Source organism: Podarcis bocagei (assembly GCF_964188305.1).
Source record: "Podarcis bocagei genome assembly, chromosome: 2".
In the NCBI taxonomy this organism is placed as follows: domain Eukaryota; kingdom Metazoa; phylum Chordata; class Lepidosauria; order Squamata; family Lacertidae; genus Podarcis; species Podarcis bocagei.
The window spans coordinates 62,424,364-62,439,904 of record NC_138126.1 but is presented as its reverse complement, the minus strand read 5'-3'; the positions used below and the strand labels follow the sequence as shown (position 1 = coordinate 62,439,904).

Below are 15,541 nucleotides of genomic sequence, written 5' to 3'. Positions count from 1 at the left end.
GTGGTTTTCGCCCCTACAATAATGCACCAGTGATTATGTGAGCATATGAGTGCCTTTTGAAGAGCTTATCCATATGTTTGTTAAGCTTATACGAGCACAAATTAGAAGACAGCACATAAGGTAATTGATGTCTGCAGTGCCATCTGATTTGCGACTTCAATTTTGTGCTTGCTATTCATTTTGTTTCAGTTAGTTTTATATCAGGTGAATGGGTTAGGACATTATAGTTCCCATTAAATGCCAACTGCAGGACTAAAGGTACCAAGCAAAAGCAGAGTCAGAATATCCCTTTCTGCACCAATAACAGAAATAACTGTTGCAGCAAAACCAATAAAGAGCCTTGTGGCACCTTTAAAACAAACAGACTTATTGTAGCATAAGCTTCTTCCAGAGCCCATCAGATGCAGTGGGACCCTAGCCCACCCACAGCTTATGCTCTGATAAACCTGCTCACCTCTTAAGGTGTCTCAAGGCCATTTGTTGGCTTTTCTGCTACAGTTCTGTGCATCCCGACCCTTTACCAGTTTGCTTCTTGCTGTCATCATTTCATTCTGCCTAGAAGTTGCCACCCAGAGCTGACAAAGGATTTTCCCCCTCACTCAAATTTGGGCTTAAGCGTTGCAGTGGCGCCATCTGGTGGCACATCTCTTTTGTAGCAGGCAATTTTAAAAATCTGCAGTAGGGACCTTTCAACTGAAGCCTTCAAATCAAGGAGATGCCACTGCTTCATGAGGTTGCTCTTTAAAATTCCGTTAGACATTTAGGGAGCCCCCACCACACACTTAGGCTTTAAAGCTGCCTTAAACCCATTATCTTCATGTTGGCAATTGTCATAGATATATTAAGAGTCTCATGCTCTACCAAATGAGCTAAGGGTTGTGGGGTTTGAGCTACACATTGGGAAAAAGATCCCTGCATTGCAGGGAGTTGGACTAGGTGACCCTTGCGGTCCCTTCAGATTCTATGAGGGACGTGGGTGGCACTGTGGTCTAAACCACTGAGCTTCTTGGGCCTACCAATCAGAACGTCGACGGTTCGAATCCCCGTGACGTGGTAAGCTCCCATTGCTCTGTCCCTGCTTCTGCCAACCTAGCAGTTCAAAAGCACACCAGTGCAAGTAGATAAATAGGTACCGCTGTGGCGGGAAGGTAAACAGGGTTTCCGTGTGCTCTGGCTTCCGTCATAGTGTTCTGTTGCACCACATGACCCGGAAAGCTGACTGTGGACAATGTCGGCTCCCTCGGCCTGAAAGCGAGATGAGCGCTGCAACCACATAGCTGCCTTTGACTGGACTAGGGGTCCTTTACCTTTATTTATCTTATCTTCTTCCCTCAATGTCAGTAAATAAATAATATTCTAAGCAAACATGCCTATACAGTATATTAAAATACAGGGTTATAGCCAAGTACTCAGATTAGACCCACTGAAATTAATAGACCTAGCTTAGTCATGTCCACCAATTTCAAGGACTAACACTGGAGACAACCCACATGCTTCATCTCCCAGGTTTGTGTGGATCAGTTGCAACAGAGATGTGGTTTAAACTTAAAAGTTACAAAGAAACCCACCCACTCTTTGCATCCCTCTCAAACAACTTGCGTGCCTCTTATGTTTATATGCTATACAGAGCAACATCGACACCTTCACACGTTATGTATCCATACCCTTTCAAAATGTGGCTCTTTCGGGGGGGGGGGGTATTATTGGGTTATTGCTTTTGTTTTTATTTTATATACTGTGATCTTTTTATGTAAACTGCCCTGAGACCTCTGGGTATAGGGCGGTATATAAATTCAATAAATAAATAAGAAATAAATCTAGGAGATATTAGTTATATTTCCCCAAAATTGTAATATATTGGCCACTACACTGCACAGGAAGAAATGCATATGCAAAGGAGTAACAGATATTATGTTCCAGTACAGTTTATTCTTCCATTAAAACCAGACGCTTAAGTGCCAGTTCCCACTGAGCTCCTTTCCTAAATGAAAACTTGTGGAAACACAAATGACGCTTCCCTAACATTTCTGAGCTCTCCTTATTGCAACAACTGACACGCACTCCTAAGTGCTGGCTCCCTCACTTTCTGAGCCTCTGTGTGGCGCAGTCAATTATAGAGACCTCAGGTTATCCCTTTGTCAGGGAAGAGGCCTCTTAGAGCAGAATCCCTTCTCCAAGACTGCCTTTGTCCTCACGGCTTCATGAGACGTGCAACTTGACCCCTCCACCTCCGCTCTCCTGCCCATGTCTTGCTTCTGGTGCGGAACTTAAGCATCTCTGCCTTGAAGTCCTGGTGGCGCATGGGGCAGTAGCTCTGGGGCTCACACAGCTCCTAAGGGGAAGGGAGATGCAGAATGCAGCAGAATGCAAGGTCTGGAGCTTTTCTTTTAAAGCCAAAGACCCAGTGAATTCATCACAAACATATCAAGCTACAACTTAAGAAACCCCATACAGCACATTTCCAGCTCTTTGGCACATAGGAGGAGGAAAACTGAAGTCTTGTGGACTTTTTCAGTTAAAGGATGAGAAACCAAGAAAGGGTCTGGATGGGACTCAAGCAGATTCTTATATGGTTTCCTTTCCCTTCCATATTCTCCTGCTTCTATGAACAATTAGCCACTCAACATTGTTCCCTAGAGGAAACGGATTCTTTCCCCATCTAATTTCTTATGTCACATCAAAGGATTTCAAGTTCTACACAGGAAACATTACATCTATGTCCCAGGCCTCCTCCAAGGAGCTTAGGTTGAGTTGACCAGATTCTAGTTTAACATTCCTTCAGATTTGGTGCATTCCTGCCCCGTGATTTTAATGTGTGCAATATAGATTTCCCCAAGCTTCTTTAAGCACAGAATTCCAGGATTCCTGCACATCACTCAACAACGACAGTTTACCCACCTACATCCTCAGTGATGAGGCCGGGCATAATCATAATAGGCAGATTTTTTTTTTTACCAACCTGCTGACCAGCATCTAGTAAGAGAAAGCCCTGACAGTCTGCCCACAACACAAACATGGGAGCTATAATTTTTGAGTTCCAAGCAAGGCTACGACAAATGCATTGAAGACTGCTTTGTATTCTCATTTTGTATTTTCCTGTTGTGAACCGCCCTGGGATCTTCAGATGAAGAGCAGTATACAAATTGAACAAACAATGAACTTCAACTGGTCCAAAATACTGCAGCTACATGTGCTTTCAGTTGTAATTCAAAGTGCTGGTTTATACCTATAGAGATCTATGTTTGGATCAAGGAATCCAAAGGACTGACTGTGCCCATATTTGTTAAGCTTATTAAGGTGATCTTCCTCTGGTGTTCCTCTTTCAGAGGTAGAAGAGTGGAGACAGGACCTTCACTGAGGTGGCACCACAACTGCGCAACACCCTCGCCCAGGTTGTTAGTCTGGTGTATTTGTTACCTAATTTTAGGGGCCTGGTTACAAGCATTTCATTTGCCTGAGCTTTTTAAATGAACAATAATTGATTCTTGATTGCTTCTTGCTATCTCAGGAATTCAATTTGCTGCATTATAGAGACATTTTATACTGATCTTTTTAGGATTTGTTTTTAGTTATTGTTTTCTTGTCCCTCAAAACATGCACAAGAGGGTTGACAAGACATCATTATTTTCCTTTTGCTAGGAGAACCCAAATCTTGGAATGAGATGTTCCTGCATGGTAGGATTATGAAGTCAAAGTCTTGGCTGTTACCTTGTATTCTACGAAGAAGTCCTTATAGCCACCCTGAAGGACATACAGTTCAGGATAGTGCAGCGCAGGATACTCATTCATGGCTCTGTCTTCTTCCCTCAGATAGCGACACCTTCCAGTAACAGCAAGGCAGGAAGAGTAAGCAGAGAAAGGCAAGACAAAAGCCACCCTATCAAGCAAAGGACCTCCCAAACCCCACCTGTTTATCCTGCTCCCAAGAGCTGCCTCACTGAGACCCACACTCACATCTTTGGGCCCCTCTCTGAGGAATATTCACAGTGGAAAACAAGGATGAGGCGCTTCTGAGGCATTGATGAGAGAAGAGGCTTCCTCAGGAAGGATTCAAATAGATCATCTTCCCTGGGGATATTCAGAGCCCCCTGTAGTTAGAAACAGAAAACCAATTCTCAGAATGAGGTCTAAGGCATCAACATCAGCTGGTCTCGGTTGTCTAGCATTGATATGCAGAAGCCCCACCTGGAGGTGTGGGGGATTTAACCGTGACGTTTTGCATATGCCTTGCCCCTGAGCTAAGGCCATCCCATCATGCAGCCCACGAAAACCAATCACCACCCTTACTTAAGTGCATGATTCTCTCACCTTGATGTGTCCCCCATCATATTCATAGGGGTAGCGACAGTCAATAATGCAGAACTTCTCTATAAGGCTTTGGAACTGGCCTTGGAGCAGAGCAGCCATCTAAAAGAATAGCAGAACAAGACCCAAGTTCAACTCATCGCTATCTCTCAAGCCTTACCTACATCACAGGGCGGTTGTCAGGATAAAATGCAGCTAGAAATGGTGGAAGCATCATCTCTACCACCACCTTGAGCTCCTGGGAGGGAAGATGGGCTAAAAATGAAGTACCGTATTTTTCGCCCCATAAGACGCACTTTTTCCCCTCCAAAAATGAAGGGGAAATGTGCCTGCGTCTTATGGGGCGAATGCAGGCTTTCGCTGAAGCCTGGAGAGCGAGGGGGGTCGGTGCGTACCGACCCCTCTCGCTCTCCAGGCTTCAGGAAGCTCTGCGCAACCCTCGGGAGACCGGCTCCGAGGGTTGCGCAGAGCTGCCTGCAATCCCGGGACCAGCGCAGCTCTGCCCGGCCACCGGGAGCCGGGGGAGAAGCTCCGCCCCGCTCCCGGTGGCCCTGCAGAGCTGCCTGCGCTCCTGGGACCAGCGCAGCTCTGCCCGGCCACCGGGAGCCGGGGGAGAAGCTCCGCCCCGCTCCCGGTGGCCGTGCACAGCTGCCTGCGCTCCTGGGACCAGCGCAGCTCTGCCCGGCCACCGGGAGCCGGGGGAGAAGCTCCGCCCCGCTCCCGGTGGCCCTGCAGAGCTGCCTGCGCTCCTGGGACCAGCGCAGCTCTGCCCGGCCACCGGGAGCCGGGGGAGAAGCTCCGCCCCGCTCCCGGTGGCCCTGCAGAGCTGCCTGCGCTCCTGGGACCAGCGCAGCTCTGCCCGGCCACCGGGAGCCGGGGGAGAAGCTCCGCCCCGCTCCCGGTGGCCCTGCAGAGCTGCCTGCGCTCCTGGGACCAGCGCAGCTCTGCCCGGCCACCGGGAGCCGGGGGAGAAGCTCCGCCCCGCTCCCGGTGGCCCTGCAGAGCTGCCTGCGCTCCTGGGACCAGCGCAGCTCTGCCCGGCCACCGGGAGCCGGGGGAGAAGCTCCGCCCCGCTCCCGGTGGCCCTGCAGAGCTGCCTGCGCTCCTGGGACCAGCGCAGCTCTGCCCGGCCACCGGGAGCCGGGGGAGAAGCTCCGCCCCGCTCCCGGTGGCCCTGCAGAGCTGCCTGCGCTCCTGGGACCAGCGCAGCTCTGCCCGGCCACCGGGAGCCGGGGGAGAAGCTCCGCCCCGCTCCCGGTGGCCCTGCAGAGCTGCCTGCGCTCCTGGGACCAGCGCAGCTCTGCGCCGCCATCCCGAGCGGGGCGCTAAGTCCCGCCCCGCTCGGGATAGCGGCACAGAGCTGCCTGCCGTCGCGGGACTGCAGGCAGGTCTACGCCGCCATCCCGAGCGGTGCGCTAAGTCCCGCCCCGCTCGGGATGGCGGCAGAGATCTGCCTGCCGTCGCGGGACCGCAGGCAGGTCTACGCCGCCATCCCGAGCGGTGCGCTAAGTCCCGCCCCGCTCGGGATGGCGGCAGAGATCTGCCTGCCGTCGCGGGACCGCAGGCAGGTCTACGCCGCCATCCCGAGCGGTGCGCTAAGTCCCGCCCCGCTCGGGATGGCGGCAGAGATCTGCCTGCCGTCGCGGGACCGCAGGCAGGTCTACGCCACCATCCCGAGCGGTGCGCTAAGTCCCGCCCCGCTCGGGATGGCGGCAGAGATCTGCCTACCGTCGCGGGACCGCAGGCAGGTCTACGCCGCCATCCCGAGCGGGGCGCTAAGTCCCGCCCTGCTCGGGATGGCGGCACAGAGCTGCCTGCCATCGCGGGACTGGTGCACTTCTCCCCATCGCCAGCCCCACAAGCTCGGGGGACAGCGGGGAGGCAGAGCGTGCCTTCCCACTGTTCCCCGACCTGGTTCTTCCAGCCCCGCACCTGGGGGGGAAATAAAATTTTTTTTCTTTATTTCCCCCCCCAAAAAACTAGGTGCGTCTTATGGGCCGGAGCGTCTTATGGGGCGCAAAATACGGTAAACAAAACTACAAGCTCTACTATTTCTTCCCTGTCATTACATGGTTACCTATTATATCCTAAGGTGGAGGATAGCTCTAGCAGGTAACACTAAAGGTAGACTGAGGTATAGCTGGGGTCCTTCAGTTAGTGCACAAAACACAAATCTGTATTGGGGTGAGAAGGACAGCTATATCCCCCCCCCCCAAGTACCTTCTGGGATTTTTATAGAACCAAGTGTGGGTCAAGGAGCCAAAATTCAGCTGATGTGGAGGAAACCAAAGGGCCAAAGACACAGACGCACACAGATAACAGAAGAGGTGATTGCTCACGGTCTCTGAAGTGATGTATTTCAGGTCCTGATGCCTTCCTGCTACTGTTGGCAGTGAATACACCTAGAGACAATGCAGCCACATTCCACTTCAGGCTTTGCAATAGCTCCCAAACCCCCCAGATCTCCTAAGCCTCAGCAAGATAAATTCTAAAACCAAAGCTGTGATCCTAAGTGCACTTAATTGGAACGAAGCCCCAGTGAACTCCATAATCAGACCTACTTCTTAGAAAACATGCAGACATTTGGGCTGCAAGCACTGAATGTATCATTTGATTCCTGGTTCAAAAGCACTCCTTATGCTCTGAAAAGCAAAGTAACCACCTGATTGATCTTTATTTGCTAGGCTGCATTTTCCGCAAGATTACAAGGCAGCGTTGAGAGTTCTACAAGAAAAATCCTTTATAGTCTGAAAACTCATACCCTATTGGCAGAATTACACAAATTGGGGGGAAGTATACATTTTATTGGAATTGTCAGGGGCAGATTAACATGGGTGATGCCACAAAGGGATAACAACATAGGGAAGATGCCTGGAGTGTAGCCCTATACAACCTTGTAAAGAGCAAAACACAGCAGATTGTGAATGAAGGGAGATTATTTTTGTTCTTTTCATTTTCCAGTTGGTTTCTTGATAGTATGATTAATGGCATTTTATTCCACTTTTGCATTGGAGAAATGTACAGTACTGCTGTTTAACTCTTAAACACCAGAGCTATATTCAGCTTATGTGCAAGTAACGTTCCAGCAACTAGTTAAAGACGTAACGAAGGACAGCTATTTTGGCAACACTGAGAGGTTGCAAATAGGCTTTTGGGGTAATATGCAAACACTTTTTCTGAGGAGTGATGTTGCACTCCTGTTTGTAAAATGAATCAGGATGATGCCGCAAGAGACAAATGGGATAACCCATTCAGAACTTTCAGCAGACAGCCCCCATATTCTAAAGCTTCCCTGCAATAAGAATAAAAAGTGCCCCCCCCCCGTGACATATAATTCTTATTATTCAAAAAGAGAACTCCTATTCATGTGAAGGAAGCCTAAAAGGCCATTAACTGTTATAACTCATTATCGAATTGCCCCCCTTAAAAATCAAATTGCCCCCCTGTGAGGCATGTGCCCCACATTGGGAACCATGTCCTTAGAGTCAACGGATTGTGAAATTTTTTTTATCTGATTCTGTGCTACAACAGAAGTACTGTGTCCAGTTCTGGGCACCACAATTCAAGAAGGACACTGACAAACTGGAACGTGTCCAGAGGAGGGCAACCAAAATGGTCAAAGGCCTGGAAATGATGCCTTATGAAGAACGGCTAAGGGAGCTGGGCATGTTTAGCCTGGAGAAGAGGAGGTTAAGGGGTGATATGATAGCCATGTTCAAATATATAAAAGGGTGTCACATAGAGGAGGGAGAAAGGTTGTTTTCTGCTGCTCCAGAGAAGCGGACACGGAGCAATGGATCCAAACTACAAGAAAGAAGATTCCACCTAAACATTAGGAAGAACTTCCTGACAGTAAGAGCTGTTCGACAGTGGAATTTGCTGCCAAGGAGTGTGGTGGAGTCTCCTACTTTGGAGGTCTTTAAGCAGAGGCTTGACAACCATATGTCAGGAGTGCTCTGATGGTGTTTCCTGCTTGGCAGGGGGTTGGACTCGATGGCCCTTGTGGTCTCTTCCAACTCTATGATTCTATGATTCTATGATTCTATGAACAATTGGTAAAACAAGACTTGAGGGAATGAACGGCACAGTGGCATCTAGGCCATATTGTACTATAACATTCAATTCTCATTAATTAGTACAGAACAGTTTAACATGAAGAACTGTTTCTCCCATCCTTTTAAAGATAGCTGCTGAAGTTTTGATGGGATTGTAGGAACTGAAAGGCATTTTGACACATGGGCAGGGCAACCCATATGTCAGTCATGCGGCATCAGTTATGCCATGTGACTTACAGGTAGATTCGCCCACCCCATCTATCAAAGTTGGTGCACAGGGTGGAGCCGCCAGGGCCGCAAAAGTTCCCCACCCTTGAACTACCCCAATACAATTCTCACACATATGTGTACCAATCTGGTTAAGATCTTCTTGACTCATGTAGGGAGCTGCTTATAGAAATGCATTATTAGTTGGAACCCCACCCAAAACATGCAAGTGGTCTTATAGCTAGGTCACAAAATCAGGCGTGTGTGTGTGTTTGTGTGGTATATCAATATACACCCCAAGTCCACTTGTAACTCTGTGCCTGCCCTGCTTTGCCCCCAAAAGAGGATAAACTATCAACAGGCAGTTTAAATATGTAGAAAGCTTGCATCTCCCAGCATTGGTCAACAATCAAGGTAAGAAATTCAGCATCATTGGAGAGTGAAAGACAAAAGCCAGCCTTCCTGCCCCACAAAGGTTGAAGAAACCTACACAGGAGAAATCTCCAATTAGCTGCCTGAAGCTGTGGTCTTGATCCAGTGCTCTGACAATCTCCATGTCAGAGAGGGAGGCTGCCTTCTTCAAATGCATTACCTATATAAACAAAGCAGGCAGTCATCAGCAACATGTAAGCAAATGAATCCCTGCCCATCTACCTTGCTAGTTTCTCGCTGGTCACACAAGTGCGATAGTAGAAATTACATGTTACCACAAGATTGAGTGATGGCCTCCAATTTGGATGACTTTAAAAGGGTTGTGGAGAAATTCATGGCTATCAATGGCTTCTAGGGCTCCGTCTAGGCATCCTTTCTACAGTGGTACCTCGGGTTAAGTACTTAATGCGTTCCGGAGGTCTGTACTTAACCTGAAACAGTTCTTAACCTGAAGCACCACTTTAGCTAATGGGGCCTCCTGCTGCCGCCGCGCCGCCAGAGCCCAATTTCTGTTCTTAACCTGAAGCACTATTTCTGGGTTAGCGGAGTCTGTAACCTGAAGCATATGTAACCTGAAGCGTATGTAACCTGAAGCATATGTAACCCGAAGTACCACTGTACTGTGCATGCATCATGGTTTGTGCTCATGATGCTATCAGGACAATTGTATGCAATCAAACTTTCAATACCATTTGCGCACGCAAAAGTTCTGCTGATACTGCCTTGGCTGCAATCAGTGCACATCCTCAAGTTTCCAGCTAAAACCCCATAACTTTTTACACTACAAATGTTACGGTTCATCCTTTCACTCTTGCTGTTAATGTACTATCACACAAAAGTGCCCTGGCAATGTGCCAAAATGCATCTGCTCCTTTGTGACGTAGCCACTCTCATATCCCTCCTGTTAACGCCCAAAATTGGCATTCCTGTGGGTGTTTTCTTTTTAATGGAAATGAGCAAAACGTTTAGCACAGCAATCGCAGCCCGAATATAAAAACTGAAAAGGTGTTGAAATGAAAGTGTAGTGGCATGGCGTCATGGCATGACTAATTTGCACAGCTGGGAATTACGGGTAGCCGGAACACGAACAATGGAACGGGCAGAGTTGAAGTGTGGATGCAATGACGCAGGTGTGTTGGGGAAGCATCGCAAAACAACTGAGAAAACAGGGTGATGTTTGGATGGCTCAGTACAAATCCATTTCAAATGCACTATGAATCAGAAACACTTTGCTGCATATGTCCACAACTAAACAGTAGTCTGATGGCTATATGCTGCCTCAAGGAACAAAGAAATAACTGGTTGCTGGGGAAAGTAAGTGGGGAAGGTGTTGCAATACTCAGGTCCTGCATGTAACACCCCGCCTCCCTGGCATCTGGTGGACCACTGCAAGAGGAGAATGCTGGACTAGATGGGCTTATTATCTGCATCATCAGGTATGCTCTCATGACAGCAGCTATGCCCCGATAGCTACCTGTTGATATAGCACATGGGACTGCCATTCTGCTGTCACCACTTAGACCCAGGAACTCATACTTGAACCAAGCAGGATCTTACCCCATCTGGCTCCTCTTGGGTTGGGCTGTGCTTCTGTTTCACCTTGATGGGTGCTTTGTCTTCATCTTGGCTCTTTGCTGCCTTCTTCAGCACGGGGCTGTTCAGTTTCTCTGGCAGTGATGGGGATCGGAAGAGTCGAGTCTTGTTCATAGAGACCTGCTCAGAGTGGCACATAGGCAGTGATGAAAGTTGGAGAGCAGTGGGGAACTCCCTTGCTTCATTGACAAAGTTTCAGGGCTCCTACAAAAAAGGCTGATGGTGAGCAGCACCAGCCTCATCATCAGGTTTTAATTTTTGGTAATTACTAGAAAGATCAGGGATGGGGAGCTGAAAGAGCAGATTCTTATTTCCCCTATTCCCACCCCGGGCCCAAATTTGACAAGTAGGAATCCACCTGATGCCACAATGATGTCAGGTGATATAACATTCTAAAGCACAAAGGTCAGCTGTTTGGGGCGACTTCAAAGCACCTATCTTTTTACCTGTGCACACCTTGTGCCATTATTGTCAGATTGTATTGTCAAAAAGTATTGATCTGATGTGTAGAGATCTTTCCTGTTCTGCTTAGTTCAAGAGGGTTCTGGAAGGTTTCTTCTCTGTGTGAGAGAAGGTTCTTGTTTGGGTTATTTCTTCTGAAAAGCTGAGTACAGCTGGTTTAAACTGGTTCTATTAACTTTCTGTCAAGTTCATGCTGACTATAATAGTCAGGCCAGAAGGAGCCTGGGTTTCACTTACTTTCTACCTCTTTGTTTTGGTGTGGTGTTCTGTATATAGTGTTAAGTTTAGTCTTATTACCGTATTTTTCCACGTATAACACGCCCCTGTGTATAAGACAAATTAGCCAAGACACCTATTTTGGGGGACTCAAAATTAAGAAAATGGGAAAGATTGCCCCTGTGTATAAGACTACCCCCCTTTTAACATTTTTTAGTAAAAAAAACCTAGTCTTGTACATGGAAAAGTTTGGTATAAGTTATTATTAAGTTTAAGTTAAGTCTGCTGCAACTGGATTTCTGATGAACTGTGTCAATCCTGAATGTATTGGATTTGTGACCATTATGCTCAATTTCCTTCAGTAGCAGTAAAGCTCTGCTGGATGAAGTAAAATTGCCTCTGGTCTATTTTGGGGGACTCTGCAACGTGTTTAAGTCTTTCCTTCACACGCATGACAATTATGACATCAGGTGGTTGGCAGATAGGTGTGACTTGGCTAATCTGGCCTGGCAGGCCTGATTAAGCATGCAAGCTAGAGGTTCGCCATCTCTAACTTCATCTGAAGGAACATCACAGCTTGGAGAGGAGGGCTAAACCTCTGCTCCCTATGCGCTGTATCCTGAATTACCTATTCAGCCTAAGATTAAACGTTAAGAAATTGTTTAATAAACCCTGATGCAGTTTCTAATTACATTTTCAGGGTTCCCTCTAGTCTGAATCTTACTTGCCATGGGCAACCAAGGAAGGCTAGGTTTGCTATATGCTACTTGCCTCACTGACACTGATGTCCTGAGTAAGAAGTGGTCCCGAGAGCAAAATCGCCATGCTGGAGAGATGCCCAGAAAGTGGCTTCTAAGAGAAACATAAAAGAAGAATGCAGAACCCAAGCAGTATTTCACAGTATGAAGACAGGAGAACTTAAAACGGTTTCCTCTGCCCATAGGAAGAAACAACATGACCCTCCCCATAATTCAACTGACATAGTGTTTTTGTACAGAAAAAAACAGCTTATTAGTACTACAGATGCCCGAAAGCTTTACATACAAGCTTGCCACAGGGAGGAATAAATGCATATGGTGGTTCAGCTTTGGGGACAGATGACCAATAACAGTAGATGGAATAAGGGAACCTTGAGTTTTAGGGGTGGACAAGGAGTGTAATTCTGGTATGATAGAACAAAAATGGGACAAATAATCAGAACCTATTTTTGACAACCTTGCCTATAACTCCCATTAAGCATAATGTATGAAACCACTGTGTGATGTTTTGAGCCTTCCTCCATATAAAAACTACTGCACTTGGATCAAATATCCCTGTTGAGATCTCACAAGGAACTTTCGCATTTCATCATTTTCCTACTCTTAACCATTTACTGCAGACGGTTGGATGACTCTTGCGGAAATGACAATGGATGGAAAATAAACTGAATTGCATGTAGGTTTTCAGAAGTCACGATGCTGAAATCAAGACTAGATCATCTTTAGGGTAGCGGGTGAAATACAGAAGCTGCTCAGCACAGCTATGGCAACAGTGTGAAAAAATTCAGTGCCCATTGTGAACGCTTTACTATTACAGGTGTTGGGACACTTAAACATATACTTTTGAGCAAAATACCTACAAGTCTTCTACTGTTTCATGATGTTTCAGTGCAATAATACACAAGTCCATGATTTAGCCATTACCAAACCACACTTCTCAAAAGGCTCTAAGCTCTCTCTCCAACCACATTGGCAGCTTTGTAGTAGGAACAGATCCAAGACCACTGTGTTCTGGCAGCCCTGAGAATCATAACTGGTAAGATCTACTTTTCCATCTTCTAAGATTTCTTGCTTTTCACAAATGCCAATAATGGAGTGAACATATCACATTTGTCTCACCTCAGTCTCTTCCTGTTCAGGGCAGAGTTCTGGAAAGCCACCCAAGGACTCTGGTATTCCTGGTGGTGTCACTGCAGAAATTGGGCTGCCAAGATCTTTCATCTCATACTCCTCTAGATCACCTGCTTCCTGTCAAGAGAAGAAGCTCACAGCTGGCACCTATAGCTTCTCCGGCATGATATATGTGTGTGTATATATCTTTCCCCTAGAACTTTTATATATCTGTGGTTGGGTAATTTGGGTTTTATATTAGTTTTCTGTACTAGGAAATATTTGATTGTCCTTAACTGTTGAGAGGAAAGCACTTGTTCTGTTGGTATGCCTTTTTGACTCGATACTTGAATATTCCTGTAAGTGCACGTGCTATTTGTTAGTTTTGGCAATTCAAAATGTAACCATATATATAATTGCACATAAACTGATTCCCTTGGTGAGCCGCACCTCCCTTGTAAAGAAGGGACAAACGATGCACCCCACAATGATAACTGGCACCTAAAAATGACCAGCATATGGAGGCCAGCATCCATCACCATTACATGCCTTGCTGCTGGGAGATTAATTCTGAGTTCCCTAACCAAATGCTTTATCCCCATTCATGTCCAATGGAGAAGTTCCCTGCATCGTGAAGCCTGAAAGACTGGCCTGAACTGGACATTTAAGTGGAGTACTCTGTTAGACTAACACTCCCAATGAACAATGATTTTTGTAGAGGAGAAAAAATATGTAAACCCGCAATGCATGGATTCCCATGTATCAGTAAATCAAATTATAGTGTTGGCATACTGATAAGTGGTAGGTCTGACTACTACTTAATATCTATACCCACACATAGCTGAAAAGGTCCAAACCTAGTTCTATTTGAACAGCAAGTAAGCAGTATTAACTTACCAGCATAGTAGCATAGGTCTGCTGTGCATCTCGTGGTTTTTTCCAGAACAGCAGGGATTTGGGCATGCTCCACCCTGGGCGCTTAAAAGGGCTACCCTCCTGGAAGGAGATAAAGAAAGGAGGTGGCTTTTAGAGTTGAGAACTCTCTGGAATCAAGAACCTGGGGAAGTTTCAGGGAAGTTAAGCTAAGTATTATCACCATGAAGTGAAAAGAAGGGCCTAGCTTTGGTAAGCAAAGACTTCTGCCTGCCTGAAAACCTGGCCTGCAGCTTACTAATATGGCTGGAAACCCCAGCTTGCTGCAAAAATAAATAAATACTCACATTCTCTTTGTTCATGGAAGGACTGCTGATCACCCTGCTAATGTGTCGGAAGCAGCTCGGAGTGTCCGGTGTGCTACACAGTACCCGGGACTGGAAGACCATGCAGAGAAACACATTTTCAGTAAATTAATGTTGGTTGTGAATCTTAGGGCCCCTAGACCTCTGACTCACAGTTCTCTGGCAGCAGAATATTACAAAGAGGTGAATGAATTCCCTCACCAGACAGGAAATACTCACCTGGAGCAATTGTGAACACTGCCTCCCTGAAAGTCTGCTGGGAGAAAGAGACAACTAGTCAGAAAGCCTTCTCATTGAAAAAGAGCGGTCAATCTGTCAATCCCAATCTGCCTTGCATACACTTCCTAGAAGTCCACTAGGATGGTAACATTTGTCCAGCAGGAGGAGATTTCAGCCAATTTTTCAGTCTGAAGATTTGAGGCAAGGTCTCCTGGTCTTCCTGGAAATCACTTTAGAGTTCACCACCTGGTTTATTCACAGTTCCATATTTTATAAACTTGGTGTTAAGTTCATGCTACCCACTCACTTTTCATATTTCCAACATCTGGGGTCAACTTTCAGATGACACACAAAACTAAACCCCAACGTTCTCTTTATTCTCACAATAAACTAACCTAGCAAAGACCAAATCTTAAGAATGCTGGTGTACAAAAGAAAAAGCAGTGTAAGTCCTTTGTACAGCCATTTTGCTTATGAATCCTGATGGGCAAAAGATCATCAGTTGGACCAGCATCTTATAGATTCAGCACCCTCAGCTCAGGGACAGGGACTTACTGATGTGGGTGCATGAAAATTAAGCAATGGACCAACCACTCTCCACCTGCACTTGGGTTGGAATTTTCCAACAGAGAGAGACAGACATTTAGAGGGTAATGCACCCTTTCCCTCTACTGATAAAAACCCACATTCTAATCATGTAAATGAATCCGGCTACAGTAGTTCACCTGTACTGTGAATAAATCCATCTAAGGCTGAAAAGGTCTGGCTTGTATATCACTACAGTTTGGGTCAAACTATTGATATGAATGTTTGGGACTGCAAATATCAAGAGCTTTGGCAACTCAATTTGCCTGGTAGACCCAGATGGTGAAACAGGCACATATGCTCTACCTGTGTCCACCAGGCATGAAAGTTACGTCATATGCAACTAAAGCATGCAAATTAG

The 15,541-nt window shown here is 46.6% G+C and overlaps 1 protein-coding gene across 5 annotated transcripts in view; it reads right to left on the bottom strand.

Moving 5' to 3' along the window:
- Window positions 1-1,909: 1,909 nt before the first annotated feature.
- CDC25C (cell division cycle 25C) overlaps window positions 1,910-15,541 on the bottom strand; it is a 26,406-nt gene continuing 12,774 nt past the window's right edge. For 4 of the 5 annotated variants that reach the window (XM_081181084.1, XM_081181087.1, XM_081181086.1 and 1 more), the window contains exons 5-16: window positions 14,596-14,632; window positions 14,359-14,448; window positions 14,036-14,134; window positions 13,148-13,276; window positions 12,042-12,122; window positions 10,557-10,712; window positions 9,058-9,159; window positions 6,645-6,707; window positions 4,309-4,407; window positions 3,955-4,088; window positions 3,709-3,820; window positions 1,910-2,332 (exon numbers count right to left, since the gene is read on the bottom strand). In XM_081181084.1, coding sequence (XP_081037210.1) covers window positions 2,192-2,332; window positions 3,709-3,820; window positions 3,955-4,088; window positions 4,309-4,407; window positions 6,645-6,707; window positions 9,058-9,159; window positions 10,557-10,712; window positions 12,042-12,122; window positions 13,148-13,276; window positions 14,036-14,134; window positions 14,359-14,448; window positions 14,596-14,632 — 1,243 coding nt within the window. In that variant the 3' untranslated portion in view covers window positions 1,910-2,191. The remainder of the gene's footprint in view (window positions 2,333-3,708; window positions 3,821-3,954; window positions 4,089-4,308; window positions 4,408-6,644; window positions 6,708-9,057; window positions 9,160-10,556; window positions 10,713-12,041; window positions 12,123-13,147; window positions 13,277-14,035; window positions 14,135-14,358; window positions 14,449-14,595; window positions 14,633-15,541) is intronic. The other variant, XM_081181083.1, reaches the window with a different exon arrangement.